Source organism: Tympanuchus pallidicinctus, unplaced genomic scaffold, assembly GCF_026119805.1.
Source record: "Tympanuchus pallidicinctus isolate F22 unplaced genomic scaffold, pur_lepc_1.0 scaffold18, whole genome shotgun sequence".
NCBI lineage: Eukaryota > Metazoa > Chordata > Aves > Galliformes > Phasianidae > Tympanuchus > Tympanuchus pallidicinctus.
This window is the reverse complement of record NW_026294699.1, coordinates 1,713,014-1,726,683: the sequence shown is the minus strand read 5'-3', so window position 1 is coordinate 1,726,683 and position 13,670 is coordinate 1,713,014. Positions and strand designations below refer to the sequence as shown.

The 13,670-nt window shown below is 53.9% G+C and overlaps 2 protein-coding genes across 3 annotated transcripts in view; both read left to right on the top strand.

Moving 5' to 3' along the window:
* The first annotated feature begins 3,854 nt into the window (after positions 1–3,854).
* On the top strand, positions 3,855–7,427 carry NHLRC4 (NHL repeat containing 4). Its single transcript, XM_052680277.1, has 2 exons — positions 3,855–4,118; positions 5,569–7,427. The coding sequence occupies exon 2, from the start codon at positions 5,585–5,587 to the stop codon at positions 6,638–6,640; it is 1,056 nt and encodes a 351-aa protein (XP_052536237.1). The 5' UTR covers positions 3,855–4,118; positions 5,569–5,584; the 3' UTR covers positions 6,641–7,427.
* A 395-nt stretch (positions 7,428–7,822) lies between these two features.
* PIGQ (phosphatidylinositol glycan anchor biosynthesis class Q) overlaps positions 7,823–13,670 on the top strand; it is a 30,927-nt gene continuing 25,079 nt past the window's right edge. The window contains exons 1-2 of one of the 2 annotated variants that reach the window (XM_052680260.1): positions 7,823–7,963; positions 10,016–10,707. In XM_052680260.1, coding sequence (XP_052536220.1) covers positions 10,043–10,707 — 665 coding nt within the window. In that variant the 5' untranslated portion in view covers positions 7,823–7,963; positions 10,016–10,042. Of the gene's footprint in view, positions 7,964–8,107; positions 8,477–10,015; positions 10,708–13,670 lie in introns of those variants that run through there. The other variant, XM_052680261.1, reaches the window with a different exon arrangement.

Sequence of the window (13,670 nt, the reverse complement as noted above, 5' to 3'; positions counted from 1 at the left end):
ATGCACTTGGGCTCTCCATCCCAGTGCCCGTGCATCTCTGGGTTTTGAGGGTTTGTCCCCTCGCTATGACTGAAGCCAGCTGCTATGGGGACAGTGAGTTTGGCTGTCACTGTCTTCAGAGCTGGCAAGACGGTGCTAGCATCTCTTGCTCCAGAGTGCCAGTGTGGAAAGCAGCAGAAGGGAAGGTGTGGGATTGAGTCCCACGTCCTCAATGTCACCCAGCCTCCCTGCCCCAGTGGTGCCTGTGGCACCCCGCAAAGGGGACAAACCCCCTCCTTGCCTGCTGTAGCTACCTGGCACTCCTGCAATGGCCATGAGTGCCTCCAGGAGGCAGCAGCCTGTGGCACTGTTCCAGCTCCAAAGGTGGAAGCATTTACCTTTGCATTTAAATAATGGATGGGAGTTGAACTACCAGGGTGCTTTATCCAGGCTGCAATCTGTGCCCTTGGGGCCCTCAGCCCACTCCAGCGCGGGGCCCATTACACGGCTATTTGGTCACCCTAAAGGCATCTGATGGCTGGCCATTACCCACCCTTTGCAGCAGGCCCACCCGATAGCCATCTTCCTCTGTCACGGCTGACTAAAGCCTCCCTGTTCATGCATCCCCCCGAGTTCCTTGGCAGTGCCAAGGCTCGATCCCATCACTCCCCGGAGGACCCATCTGAATGAGGCTGAATTCCTCCCTGGTCGATTCTGCGTGGCGGAGAGACGCTGGGTCACAGCAGGTCCTTGGCTCAGCACTGAGACCAGAAGCTCCTGCTCAATGGAGCTGCACGGCTTTTATGGGTTTCTTACCCTGGGTGGGTAGAGCTGCTCCTGCTCAGGTATTCCTTCTCCTCTGGGTTCAAGAGCAAAGGACAGCTAAGGGAGGGGGGGGAGGTTTGAAGTTTTCTAATAAACAACCCCCCAGGGAAGCCTTCTCTCAGGCAAAGGACAAAGCTTCAGGGTAACTTGTGCAGGAGGAAGTTATGGCTCTGCAACCTTCCGGCACAAGGACGTGGCTCCAGGGTTTCTGGGAACAGAGCTGGGATGCAATGGGTGAGATTGCTGCATCCCAACCCATTTTTCCAGCCATGGTGTCTTGGCTGTGATCACGAGGACCAGCAACAAGAAGCAGAGGCAGGCATAGCCCTGTGCTCAATGAGCTGGGCCTGGAGCATTGCTGGATGGCCATGCAGGCTGTGCCATGGTAGGACCATGTGCAATGTGGTAGGGATGCTGGGCACTCATTCATAGCGGTGGGATCCCAGGTGGAACCAGCTGGGCACGAGAAGTGGTTCCTGCCCAGCACAACCAGTTCTCTCCTAACTTGACACGGGCAGGCCAGAGCTCGGAGCAGTGGAAAGTTACCGAACGTGGACTAAAGAAGGGCCAAGGTCGGCAAGGAGATTTCTGAGCAGATACGTGAAGCTGCTGAGACAACCTACAGCAGAGCTGCTCTGTCTGAGCAGGAGGGAACAAGGAGCTGGTTTTGAACTGTGAGCTGGGGGAGGCAGCCAACCTCTTCAGTTATGTGGGAGAAAAAAAAAAAGAGTAGAAAAGCCGACAACATTTCCCTGCTGCCTTTCTTCCCCAGCCCATCCATTATTCCAGTTGGAGGTTTCCTTTCCCAGCTCCTGGATACTTCCGAATGGATGTGAACAGATTAGTTCCCTGGGTGTTTGCCCAGGGCAGAACCACTCTGGCTTTGGAGTTGGATAAAAGGCTCAGAGAGCGAAGCAGGGAGGGTTTAAGTACTTGAAAGTGATGTTGGGAGTATGTAGGAGAGCCGCAGTCTGGCTCGGGGGCACGTGGTCCCCAAGGGCAGCCTGGAAGAGCAAAAGCGAAAGCGTGAGCAAGAGAGAGAGTGAGAGCAGGTCTCCCTCGGGCCTCTCGTGGGCCTCCCTCTGCTCCAGGGGATGCAGATGATGCCAGGAACCAGGGCCCAGTGCCACCCTAGGAGCCTCTCATGGCCCAGCACTGGGCTGCCACAGCTTGGGGACAGATGAGGAAGGGGCAGCGCATGGGTCTGCTGCTGCAGGGAAGGGGCTTTCTGCCGGTGCCCACTGATCTGCACTGCCTTTGGCCCTTTTGGTCAGACAGCACAGAGCTAGATGTCCCGAACTGGATTAATTTCTTAATCCTCTGGTGAGCCTCGTGGGGGAGAAAAGGCTGTGCAAGAGGAGGGATGGGGCTTTCCTATTGCTCTGCCAAAAGAGCTCAGTCCCTATCAGACACTGCAGAACCTTCTCCATAGGTTAGATGGCTGACAATGGGGACTCTGGTGTCTCACAGGGTGAACATATTTCCAGTGGCCAGGAGCAGGACAGTTGTAGGGTTTCCCAACCAATGCTCTCAGAGCAGTCTGAGACACTGCTGTTCTACTTCAGGTCTGTCTGAGAACAGTCCCAGCCTTCAGCCTAAATCTCTCCAAGGCAACTGAAACCCTCCATGGATGCCATGGCCATCTACGTTCCCCTTATCCTTCCCCCATCCCTGCAGATGTGTTCTAAGTAAGTTTGGGTTATTTTTTTTCCACAACTCTACCTCTAGGTAAGCAATCTCATGGGATGAGCCACCCAGCACACACGTATGGTGATAGGCAGGTGTTGTGCCCCATCCGCTGGGCACAGAGCTTTCCGTGTGCACACTCAGGCCAGAACTCGTGGGCCTGGGATAAGGGGAGAAAAAACCCCAAGGGCTGAAGGTCAGTGCTAATGCCTGCCAGTGCCACGCTCTGGGAAAACCTGAATTGCACCCAAGCTCTCCTCACCTGGTACATCTGTAGTGTGGACAGCCAGACCATGCCTCCATCTTTGAACCTTGCAGCTCGCAGTGTTGGCGTGGGCACGGGCTGTACCATGACACAGGTGCCTCCTGAGGTCCAGGGGTGGCTTCAAAACGGGTTGTGACAGAGGCACGGTCCTGGAAAGGTGAACAGGAGCCCCAGGGCCAGGCTGTGTTTGTTTATCATGGTGATGGAGCACACAACAGTGAAACAAAAGGTCAGACCCTGTTGCCCTGGGAGATGGTTTTTGAAGCTGCCTATGTCCTGCTGGGACTTGGATGGAGTGGCCCCTGTGCTTGTCATGTCAGGTTATTTTGTAGTTTTGTCTGGTAATAGGCCTGAAGCAGCCCTCCAGACCTTGTGAGCTTCAGGGATGCACTGATAGGACCAGAAGATCCCCAAGCACTAAATCAGGGGCTCCCAGCCCAGGGCTCCGGAGGCAGCTCCCCATCCTGCAGCCCCTACTGCCAGCAGGGCCCAACTGCCTCCAAGCACTCCATAAGATGGAAAAATGGGGGAGATTGATCCAAACTTCATTGCTTTTGGCTCATCTGGGTAACGGACAGACACAAACATTATTAAGTCCAAGAAAAACCTTGGCCACATTTAAGGTGGATGCTTTGAACTCGTCCTTGGCCAGGGTGGACCCCACACTACACAAATCCAGTGCTGAGCAGTGCCTTACAGGTGGGACCTCACTGGTTCTGCATTTACTCTTCACCATCTTTGCTTGAACCAATCAGTGCTACTTCCAAGTCAGAACACAGCCTTGCACAGCAGCAGGGAGCCATGGTTGACAGACATGGAGATAAAGAGCGTTTCCATTAGACCCCTGCCAAAATCCCCATCTCCTCCCATAAACTGGGGCACCCAACTGCACGTGACCCAGGCTGGGAGCACACAGGGAGCCGTGGAGGAGCAGTGAGGTAAGTTAAGAGTCCTGACCCAAGGTGTAGGATTGTCCCCACCCCACTTCCCAAAGGATGTTTCACTCAGGTGCTGCATATTGCTCCCTATGTCTGAAGCTCTGCAGTAAAGCCCTTAATTGTCACTGCACCTGGGCACCTTGGGGCCTTTCCTCCTCTGATCCTGGAGGAAAGACACCTTCTGTCTGGGCACCAGACCAGCAAGGAATAAAAACTGGGTGCACCAGCCCTTGTCTTGCTGCTTCTGGTTGTCAGCACAAGAAGCTGTTGTGTTTACCCACGTTCAAGGGCAATTGTCCGTCACTAACAACACACACAGCACCATCAGCCCCACCACCCTAAGCCTGGCCAGGGAGCAGGACAGAGCCAGCAGGAGGGCAGCATTGCTGGGAAGGACGGGCAGCCCCAGGACATCCAGACTAGAGGTAGGAGCTGGGCTCCTGGCTGTGCAGTCACTGAGCTGTGCTGGGGGTGGGGTCACGGCCAGCAAAGTGGCCACTTGTGTTTTTGGGGTTGTGGTGGCTGGCAGCTGAGCCTCTTGGCTAGTGACTTGCTTTTTACCAACTCTGGAAGCCAGTTTATTGGATTTGAGCTCTGCTCAGTTCTTCAGGAAGACCCCGATGCGCCATGGCATCAGCAGTGTGAGGGCTGGAGGAAGGCTTGGTGCCATCTCTCAGCTCCCTGCTGTCAGGGGCTGAAGCACACTTCCCCTGCACTAAGGGAAGAAGATGAGAAATTTGTCCTCAAGCCACAGATCCAACAGGAGCCGGATTCACACTCACTCTCATGTAGTTGCATTTGGTATTTCTGCAGATGGGGGATTTCTGCAGATACTTGGGGAATGATGTTTCAGACGTTTGCAGTGTTTGCATTTGGGAAGGATACACCCAGTATGCCTCAGCCCAGCACAACCCTCCAGTGCTGGCTTGGGGAAGTATTACTCTTGCAGGCAGTGTAGAACAGCAGCCAGGCATGGGACGCAGGGCAATCAAGGCGGAGCAGTGGCTTGCAAACAGAACAGCTGAATGTGTCCTTTATAACAATAATTATGAGAACATTTAAAGCAAGGTTAACTTCTGCCTCTCCAGGATCCTCACCAAGGTCACGTTTCTCTTAGCAGCTCCTCTCTGCTGAAGAGCAGGGCTGTAGACTCCGGGTTTTGCAGGACCCAACCTTCGTATCTGTGGCTGTAAAACAGCGTGGGTAAAAGAGAAATTGTGGTTGCTGTGCTGGCTCTCACATCTGAAAGAAGGTGTAACCCACTTCTGAAATGTTTGTGGAGGCTGAATCAGAGCAATACCTCTCTTTTTCTTCCTGCTAAGGCATTGGCTGTTTCCAGAATACATTGGTTTGGATGGAAAGAGGCTGCCCTTAGCAAACACACACCCTGGCCAGGTGTGAAATCTGACCCACAGGGGACTGGAGGAAAAGTTATCCTCAGCCAGTGCAAGCAGGGACTGAGCATGGCTTGGGGAAATATGGCTTAAAGAAAACAGGGTAAAGAAGTGTGAAGGACCTGAGAGAAGCTGCTGATCTTAAGAACTGGAGAGATGGAGTTCAGACCCAGTGCACTTACACACAGGGCTGTCCCTTCTGTGTAAACCCTCAGGACAGATCTGTCACTCAAACTGGCATTGAAGCCCATGCACTGTTCTGGTTGCAGATCCAGCTTTGCTTCCCTTTGATTTTTGAACCATTGTCCCTGTGTACGTTTTGAGCACATAATTAGTGGGCAGGACTGAGCTGTTCTCTGTTGCTTTGGCGTGAATCCAGCCTAGCACCAACACCTTGGTCCTGTGTATTCAGCAAGCACCTGAGCTCAGGGCATGTCCCTAGAGATCAGTCAGTAATAGGCCTTCCACTTACTCTAAACAGGGATGAGAGTCTCATCATGGACTCTACTCTGGAGACCAGCCAGCAGAAGGAGAAGCTTCTGAAAGCCCTCTACACCCTTCAGCTGAAGTCAAACACCACTCTCCAGACTGCCGGCCCGCTGCTGAGCAGCCAGCAGGGCATGGGCATGGTGACACAGCTCCAAGTCCACCAGCTGGCAGACAAGACCAAAAGCCTGTGTAGAGACCTGGACAACATCAAGAACCTCCTCCACTATCGTCAGGATGAGCTGGTGCGGCAGATCCCCAACCCCACTGGCAGCCGTTACGGGTGTGTAAGTGGAATCCATTGCTCCCGGGATGGCTCCATCTATGTGACAGCCGAGGGTGCTCCCTGGGTGCACGTGCTCAGCAGCACAGGCCAAGTGCTGAAGTCCCTGCCCTGCTGGCAAAGGGGGAGGGAAGGTGGCAGCTTTTTGCCGGAGGATGTGACTGTGACTCGGGCAGGAACGGTGGCCGTAGCTGACATGACAAATGGGGCTGTCTGGGTCTTCAATCCTCACACCACCCCCTCCAAAGGAGAATGGATAAAGATCGGGAAGTTTGGCTCCCCCAGGGGTGTTGGAGTGGACTCCACAGGCAAGATCTTAGTAGCAGACTACGCCCAAGGCCAAGTCTGCAGCTTTGCACTGGACCATGCTTTCAGGACACTGAACATTTGCTCAGTCCCCAACCTGCAGGGACCTCGCTACGTCAGCCCGGCACCCCATGGAGGCTTTGTGGTAAGCGAGGAGTGCGGAGATGTCAAGGTGTTCATGAGCAGTCATAAACTCGTTTGCTCCCTCAGCAGCAAATACGGACACCGGTTTGGCAACCCGGCGGGGGTGTGTGTGGATGCAGAAGGCAGTGTGGTGGTGGCAGACGAGCAGCACCGCACCGTCCATTTGTTCCCAGAGAGCGGGGCTCCCATCTGCCTGGTGTCTGCAGGGCTGCGGAGGCCGGCTGGCGTGGCCTGCTCCCCCTTTGGGCACCTCTTCGTGGCAGACACAGGTGAGAACTGTGTGAAAGTCTTCAAGTACCACGTGAGGCCCCGGCTGCCCTTGGGCACCCTGTGACAACCTTCAGAGTGGGGCCGGTTCCACCACAACCCTGCTGAGCTTTGGGTCCGCTGGTGGGTTGCAAATGGAGGCGCTCCTGTTGTCCCTGCACTCAACCACCTTGTTGCCATTCAGCTTTTCCAGATGGCAGAAACAAGGACTACAGCGACAACGGTTCAGCTCCACCCTTCCTGGATCCACCAGAGTAGCTGAAGGGCTGAGATAGGACGGTGGGCATGGAACAGCCTCCCCAGGGCAATGGGACACTGCTCAGACAGAGGGTTTGGGTTTGGCCGGTGCTGTGTGGAGCCAGGGGTTGGTACCCATGGTCCTTATGGCTCCCTTCCAACTTGAAAGATTCTCTGGTTCTATAAAATTGATGGTGAGTTGGTGCTTTGGAAATTTACCACCATCCTCCTGTGTGTCTTTCCAATGAAATAATTCCTTCTCTCCCACACACACCCATTTTACGTGGCCACGCTTCTGCCTCCCTGATGTCCAAGGCAGAGCACAGCCAGAGGGGTAAAGGCCAGGACAGAGCTGAGTTTGCAGTACCCTCCAGGAGAACATTAAAAGAAAGGTAACAAATTCCATGCCACATTCCTGACCTCTACAGGGAAGCAGCAACTACTGCACAGAGCGCGTTTCCTATCTGCACGTCCCATTGCTCACAAAACATTGGGGCTGCAGAGTTCAGGAGCCACGTCGCTATCAGCAGAGAGAGGGCAAGGTGTGGTGGCACAGGGAAGGCTGTTTTCCTCTCCTGCTCCGGCTTATGGCAGTGCAGGCTGCCCCACAGCTCCGAGGCTGCAGCTGATGCCTCCGGGCTCCCAGGGCGCTCAGCCTGGCTGTGCTGGGTGCACCATTGTGCACACAGTGCTGCGATCTGTGCCCCATCGCTGCCAAAGGCTCTTATCCCGCATCCCAAGCACGCCCCACTGGGTGCCCCTTCCCATCGCGTTTGGTCAGCAGGAGGGTAAGCCAGGGACAGAGTGCGGGGAGAGGCTGCGAGGCACCGCGAGGCACCGCGAGGCCCTGTGGAGCCGAGCGCCGTGGCCACGAGAGATAGCAGGACGGAGCGCTGGCGCTGCTTATCTCACGGGCTCAGCAGCAGCTGCGGGTTACACCGCACGGCTCCCAGCCCTGCGAGGACGCCTCGGGTCGGTGCTGAGGGGCGAGATCCTGGAAACCCAGCGCGAAGCGGGGCCTGGGGAGAGGGGCGAAACGAGCAGCGCAGCGGGCGGAACGCGGGACGCCGGGCTGCGGGGCCGGCCGGGCACAGCGCGGTGCGCAGGCGGCGTCTCCGAGCAACCGGCACCCGGAAGCGGGCGGCGCGGAGCGGTAGGCGGCGTTGGGCCGGAGCGGGGCGCGGGGCGGCGCGGGGCGGGGGGGCGCTACAACTGCGGGCCGCCGGCGGGGAGCGCTGCGCTGCGGGCGGGACGCGGGCGCGTTCAGTTGTGTGCTGCGCTTCCAGGCCCGGCGGCACCGAGGCCGGCGGAAAGAGCTCGGGGTTCCCGGGCAGGGATTTAGCTTGGGCTGCTTCGTCCCCTGCGCGCCCCGAGCGGCCCGGCATGCGTAGAATGGCCTTGTCACCAAAGGAAGGCCCTGCCGTGGTCTGAGCCCCACAGCTCAGCTGCCCAGGACCCATCCGTGGCTATGGGCGCCTCCAGGGATGGGCGCCCGCAGCTCCGGGCGGCAGTGCCAGCGCCTCACCGCCCTCTGAGTGAAGGATTTCCTCCTCCCATCTCACCTAAATCATCCCTCTTTTAGTCCAAAGCCGTTCCCCCTCGTCCTGTCGCTGTCTGCTGGTTGTGTGCTGTGCGAGCAGGAGGGGCTCGATTTTTGGCTGCAGAGGTATGGGTGCGAGGTGGGAGTCGTGCCCCTGGTTTATTTCCTTCTACGTGGGGTGTATGTGACCCTTAGCAAAGGGACGGTGCTTGTGCAAACAGCACAGCAGCAACTTCATTCCAAAAGAAACAAATGTGTGATGCAGGGACAGGTTTTATTTTAGACCTTTTTAGGACCAGTCTAATTAATTGGCAGCTGGTTTTCACTGTTTTCCTGTGCATTTCAGGCGTTATTCTAATTGAGTGTCTGTCCTTTGTCTTCATGATTTTCCACCCCAAACAGCAAAACCACCCTCATTTGGGCTGTGTCGATAGGAGTGGATAAGCAGGATGTCCTGTTTTTGAGTCTGTTTGGGTCTAATGATTGCTAGGGTTTGGTGATGCTGTTCCTCAGTTGGACTGCAGTTCCCTCATCTTTCTCATGCCCTATGCTGCACCTTTCCAGTCTCAGGATGTCACACCTCCTAGTTTTCTACTTTTGATATGTTTTCCCTTCCCAATCTGCTGGAGGTTCAAAGCCCTTTGAAAAAAATACAGATTATTAAAGGTTCCCTCAAGATGCTCTCAGGCTCCACATCTCTACAGTTATCCTTGGTCATAGAGGAGGAGACATCATTCCCTGTGTGGGCTCCCAAAGCTGCCCTCCCCATGGGCCGGAGCTCCCAGTACCTGCAGATGCTGTGCTCAGCAGCAGAACCTCCCTGAGCACCCTGATAGAGGGAATGCCCTGGGGTGAGCTTCTCAGTACTCCTCTGTGAGCCATATTTGCAGGGCTGTGGGCCTGGGAGCTGCTTAACCACATGCCTCTGCTGCTGCCCCATCGCCTACTCCATTCCACTGCAGATTGCCCAGTGCTGAGATTGACTCCATCAATTGTCCTGTATTAAAAAGGGAGGAAAGAAACCAAACCACAGGGACCTGCGCGCTGTGCATCCTCTGTGCGTGTTATAAATACACTCCGTTTCTCTTTCCGACTGACTGGGTCCCTCGCAGAGCAGCCAGCCTCGGGGGCTGGGGAGTTTTCACATCTCTAACAAAGCACTGAAGGACAGAAAAGGACAACGGGTGCCAGATGCCGATTGTTGTGTGCGAGCGCTCTCCTTACAGCAATTATATTTCTGTTAGAAACCTTCACCTTATTTAAAGAGACATTGTCAGCTGCCCTGAAGCTTCTTTTAATAAAAGTCTTACAAAGCCATTGAGGTATTTTCTTAATGACATCAAGAAAAATACTTCAGGTACGGAGCACTGGTAAAGCAGAGATGCCTCTCCTGGTTTGGGATCTTGCATCTAATGAATTGAAGCTACTTTGTGAGCTTCAATCAGTCAGTCATTGTAGTCTGCTTGCAACAAACTTCTTGTCTTTGTTTCTAGGTGAGAGGAGGGGATGAGTGCTGTGGCCAGGGCTGTTCAGTGTGTTTGTTACCGAGTTCAGCTCTGGGTTCCTGGTTGATACAGGACACCTCCTTGCTGGTGACTTTGGCCAGCTCATGTTTTCCTTGCATCTAATCACCACTCCAAATTCTGTTTCTGTGTCTGTTGGCAGGTGTCCCATCCTCCAGGGATTGCTGGCATGGTCCTTAAGGTCTTCTTTCCTTCGTGCTGCTCCTCGGCAGAAAGCGGCATTTTGATCGGCCGCTGGATCCCAGAACAGAGCTCTGCTGTTATCCTCGCCGTGGTCCATTTCCCCTTTATTCCTGTTCAGGTGAAGCAATATCTCAGGGAAGTCCAGCAGGTGACTAAGGTCAGCATTTCTGTGCTCGGCTCATGGAACAACAGCAAACAGGAGAAAGAAGAGAGCCTGAGTGAGTTCTTGGAAGACCTTGGGACGATATTTTCTCATGAGCCATGGATTCAGATAAGCAAAGAGGGAAACAGCAAATTCTGGAACTGTTCTACCCTTCAGAAACAGTCTGACAACCACAGAGAAGAAGAAATCATCTTAGTGTATTATGACCAACGTAAAGTCATGCTGTCCCATCTGCACCCCCCCTTGGACACGGCTGACCTCGGGGCAGAGGATGCCTCCAAGCTCTCTGCCATCTTTAACACAGTTGCAAGCAGCAAGGTGCTCTTCATGACAGACAGGTACGATGATGGGCCCATTAAGATGACCCACTGGCAGTCGGATGGCGTTGAAGCAAGTATCATTGTGGAGCTGATGAAGCAGGCCTCAGTGCCTGCCTGCATGCTGCTGACGTTCCTGCTTTCACTTGTTTCTGGGGTCTGCAACAGCAGGTGAGTGCTGCAGCCTGCTTGCATTCGGTGAGGAGATGTAGTTTTTGTGTGTAGGCATTGCAGAACATTGTGAGGTTCCTGCTAAAACTCCATCAGTATTAGTCACAGTGCATCTCTTGGTGCTGCTTCTAGTTTCAGGTACCTTGCAGGCAGCCAAGAGGAATACTTTTCTGATCTCTGAGATCAGCAGTGTGCAAAAGGATGGGCTCATGGTGACAGGCAATGCCAGCTGTGGCACAGCTCCTCTCATGCTCTCTAACCGTGGCAGGTTGTGGGTCAGTCTGGTGGATGTCCTGGGCAGTCCCACCACATCTGCAGACCCCATGCTAACCAGTCACACGTCAGCTTCTGTGCACAACAGCAGGCTGAGAATGTCCTCAATAAACCTGCTGTTGGAAGCAGGCTGCTGCAGAGCTGCTCTGAAAGCATGGGGAGCTCCACTGAAAGCACAAGGCAGAAACCCTCGGACACCTGGAGGTGTGGGGAGGTTTTCTGGGGAGGCAGTGAGCCGTTGCCCATGTGCAGCAGGGGTACCTCAGTCCCGCTTCAGTTTCATCACGGCTGAAATGGTTTTCCAACTATTACGTGGCTGGCAGACTGATGTGAGGGTTTTCTTAATGGCTGGATAGCTGAGACTCTTCAGTCCCTGTTTGCTGTGGAAACCTCACTGACTGAATACATCATTTAATAGTATGTCTGAACCCATCACCTCTTGGATCTCATAGGAGGTTGCAGGCAGAGCTGGTCTGTGTGACGCCTTGGTGGGATCCCACTGTGACAACGGCGAAACTGAGTAGGATGCTTGAAATGTAATGCGTGGCAAGTATGTGCTCTGAAGAGGAATTCTGAGCAGATTTGAAGGGCAGGAGCTTCTGCATCCAGTGCTGAATAACACGGCTGGTCAGCCAGCAGCCAGCCTGGTGAGTGCCAGCGTGCCAGAGCGGGTGCTGCAAATCAGCTTCCAAGCTGCAAGGGGACACTTTGATTGATCAGATTTGGATAACAGCTACTGCTGTAGTCATGGTTAAATCTTCTCAAGTGCAGCCTCAGGGTATGGGGAGCAGACTCTTTTAGCAGGTTTCTAATTGTATGATGCTGTCATGAAAAATTACAGCACAGCTCTTCATATGCAGAGATTTACTGAGCAGTTGGGTTATGTGCACTGGTACATGAGGGGAAAGCTGTCTGTTTTTGGACTACTCTGCTGGAAGAGATTTAGGGTCACAATACAACCTGTTGTAATCAGGAGCCACCAGGGCCTGCTGGGGTGGCTGTAAGATATTGACCATGCACTTGGCTGTAAGTGGAAGTGAAGGCAGAGCTTTGTGATTGGATAGAAGGTATTGAAGTCAGCTCTGAAGGTTCTTTTTTTTTGGCTGTGCATGGGCTGTGTTCAACAACTAACAAGCAGGGTGATCCTTTTCTATCCAGGCCCATTGGGGTTCAGACTTATGGTCAGCTTAAGCCCAAGCCTCACAGCTCTCCGAAAGGCCATAGCCCAAGCATAACATGGGAGTTTGAGCCTGTTCCTTGCAGCCTGGCAGGCTGGACACAGAAAGCCACAGCGTGTTTATCAGCAGCCATTATAATTTCAGCTTTTACTAAGCCCAGTGTGGATGTTTGAAGCCCAAGCAGCAGCTTTGCCAGCAGCCAGCTGCACATATCAGCAGGCAGAATGCAAGGCTCGCTGTGCTTAAGACCTGAGCTGAATTCGTTCTTAACCTTGGGACATAGATGGAGGTTTATTTCTGCTTTGTTTTATTCACCTGTAGCACCTGCATGATATTTTTCAGTGGTTTCAAGTATCACTCTTGATTTATGACATAGATTCTGCTCGACCTGGTGAGGCCGCACCTCGAGTACTGTGTCCAGTTTTGGGCCCCTCACTGCAAGAAAGATATTGAGGCCCTGGAACGTGTTCAAAGGAGGGCAACAAAGCTGGTGAGGGGTCTGGAACACAGGGCTGATGAGGAGAGGCTGAAGGAGCTGGGAATGTTCAGCCTGGAGAAGAGGAAGCTCAGGGGAGACCTCATTGCTCTCTATAACTTCCTGAAGGGAGGTTGTAGTGAGCTGGGGGTCGGCCTCTTCTCTCGTGTCATCAGTGATAGGAGCAGAGGGAATGGCTTCAAGCTACGGCAGGGGAGATTCAGGCTGGACATCAGGAAGTGTTACTTCTCAGAAAGGGTGGTCAGGCAGTGGAATGGATGCCCAGGGAGGTGGTGGAGTCACCGAGCCTGGGGGTGTTCAAGGAAAGACTGGATGTTGTGTTGAGGGACATGGTTTAGTGGGAGCTGTTGGGAATAGGTGAACGGTTGGACTGGATGATCTTTTAGGTCTTTTCCAACCTTGGTGATTCTATGATTCTATGATTCTATGACCTTCTAAGTCATTCAGTGCAGTTTAGTTCCATTTACCACTTGGTGTAGTACAGCTGAATCGTGCCAGTATCTGCAGTGCAAGAGGGGTTCAAGGATGGCATGTGTAAGCGTCCTACCATTCCCCTCCTCCCTGTGCAGTAGTGTTGCTGTTGGATCAGGGATGCTTCCTGAAGCACCACTTGCTCCAGGAGAGCTGCTTTGGATGGATTCCTTGCTTTGTGTGGGGGTTGGATCTTCCTGGGGGAGGAAGTGGAGGAGGCCTTGTTGCCCAGACCTCTCTGAGCACCACATGCAGAGGCAGCCTGAAATGGGACTGGTTGGTAACGGAGCCATTCCCCAGTGAGGCTTCTTGGGTGCCTGCTTTCACTTCAAAGGTTTTGTGTCACTCAGGCTTTGACTTAGAGAAAACGAGCTACTGGGGCACATCATGTTTTGGGTGCCTTGTGGACAGGTCATGTTTGCCTGGGGAAGAGGAAGGTCCTTCCCATGGGCAGCTTGGTGATGGGTTCTCAGCTCTGAAGTCTCCTTTTTCCCTTTACTCTGACAACTTCTCTGTCTGCAGTTACTGCAGTACCACTTTTGTCC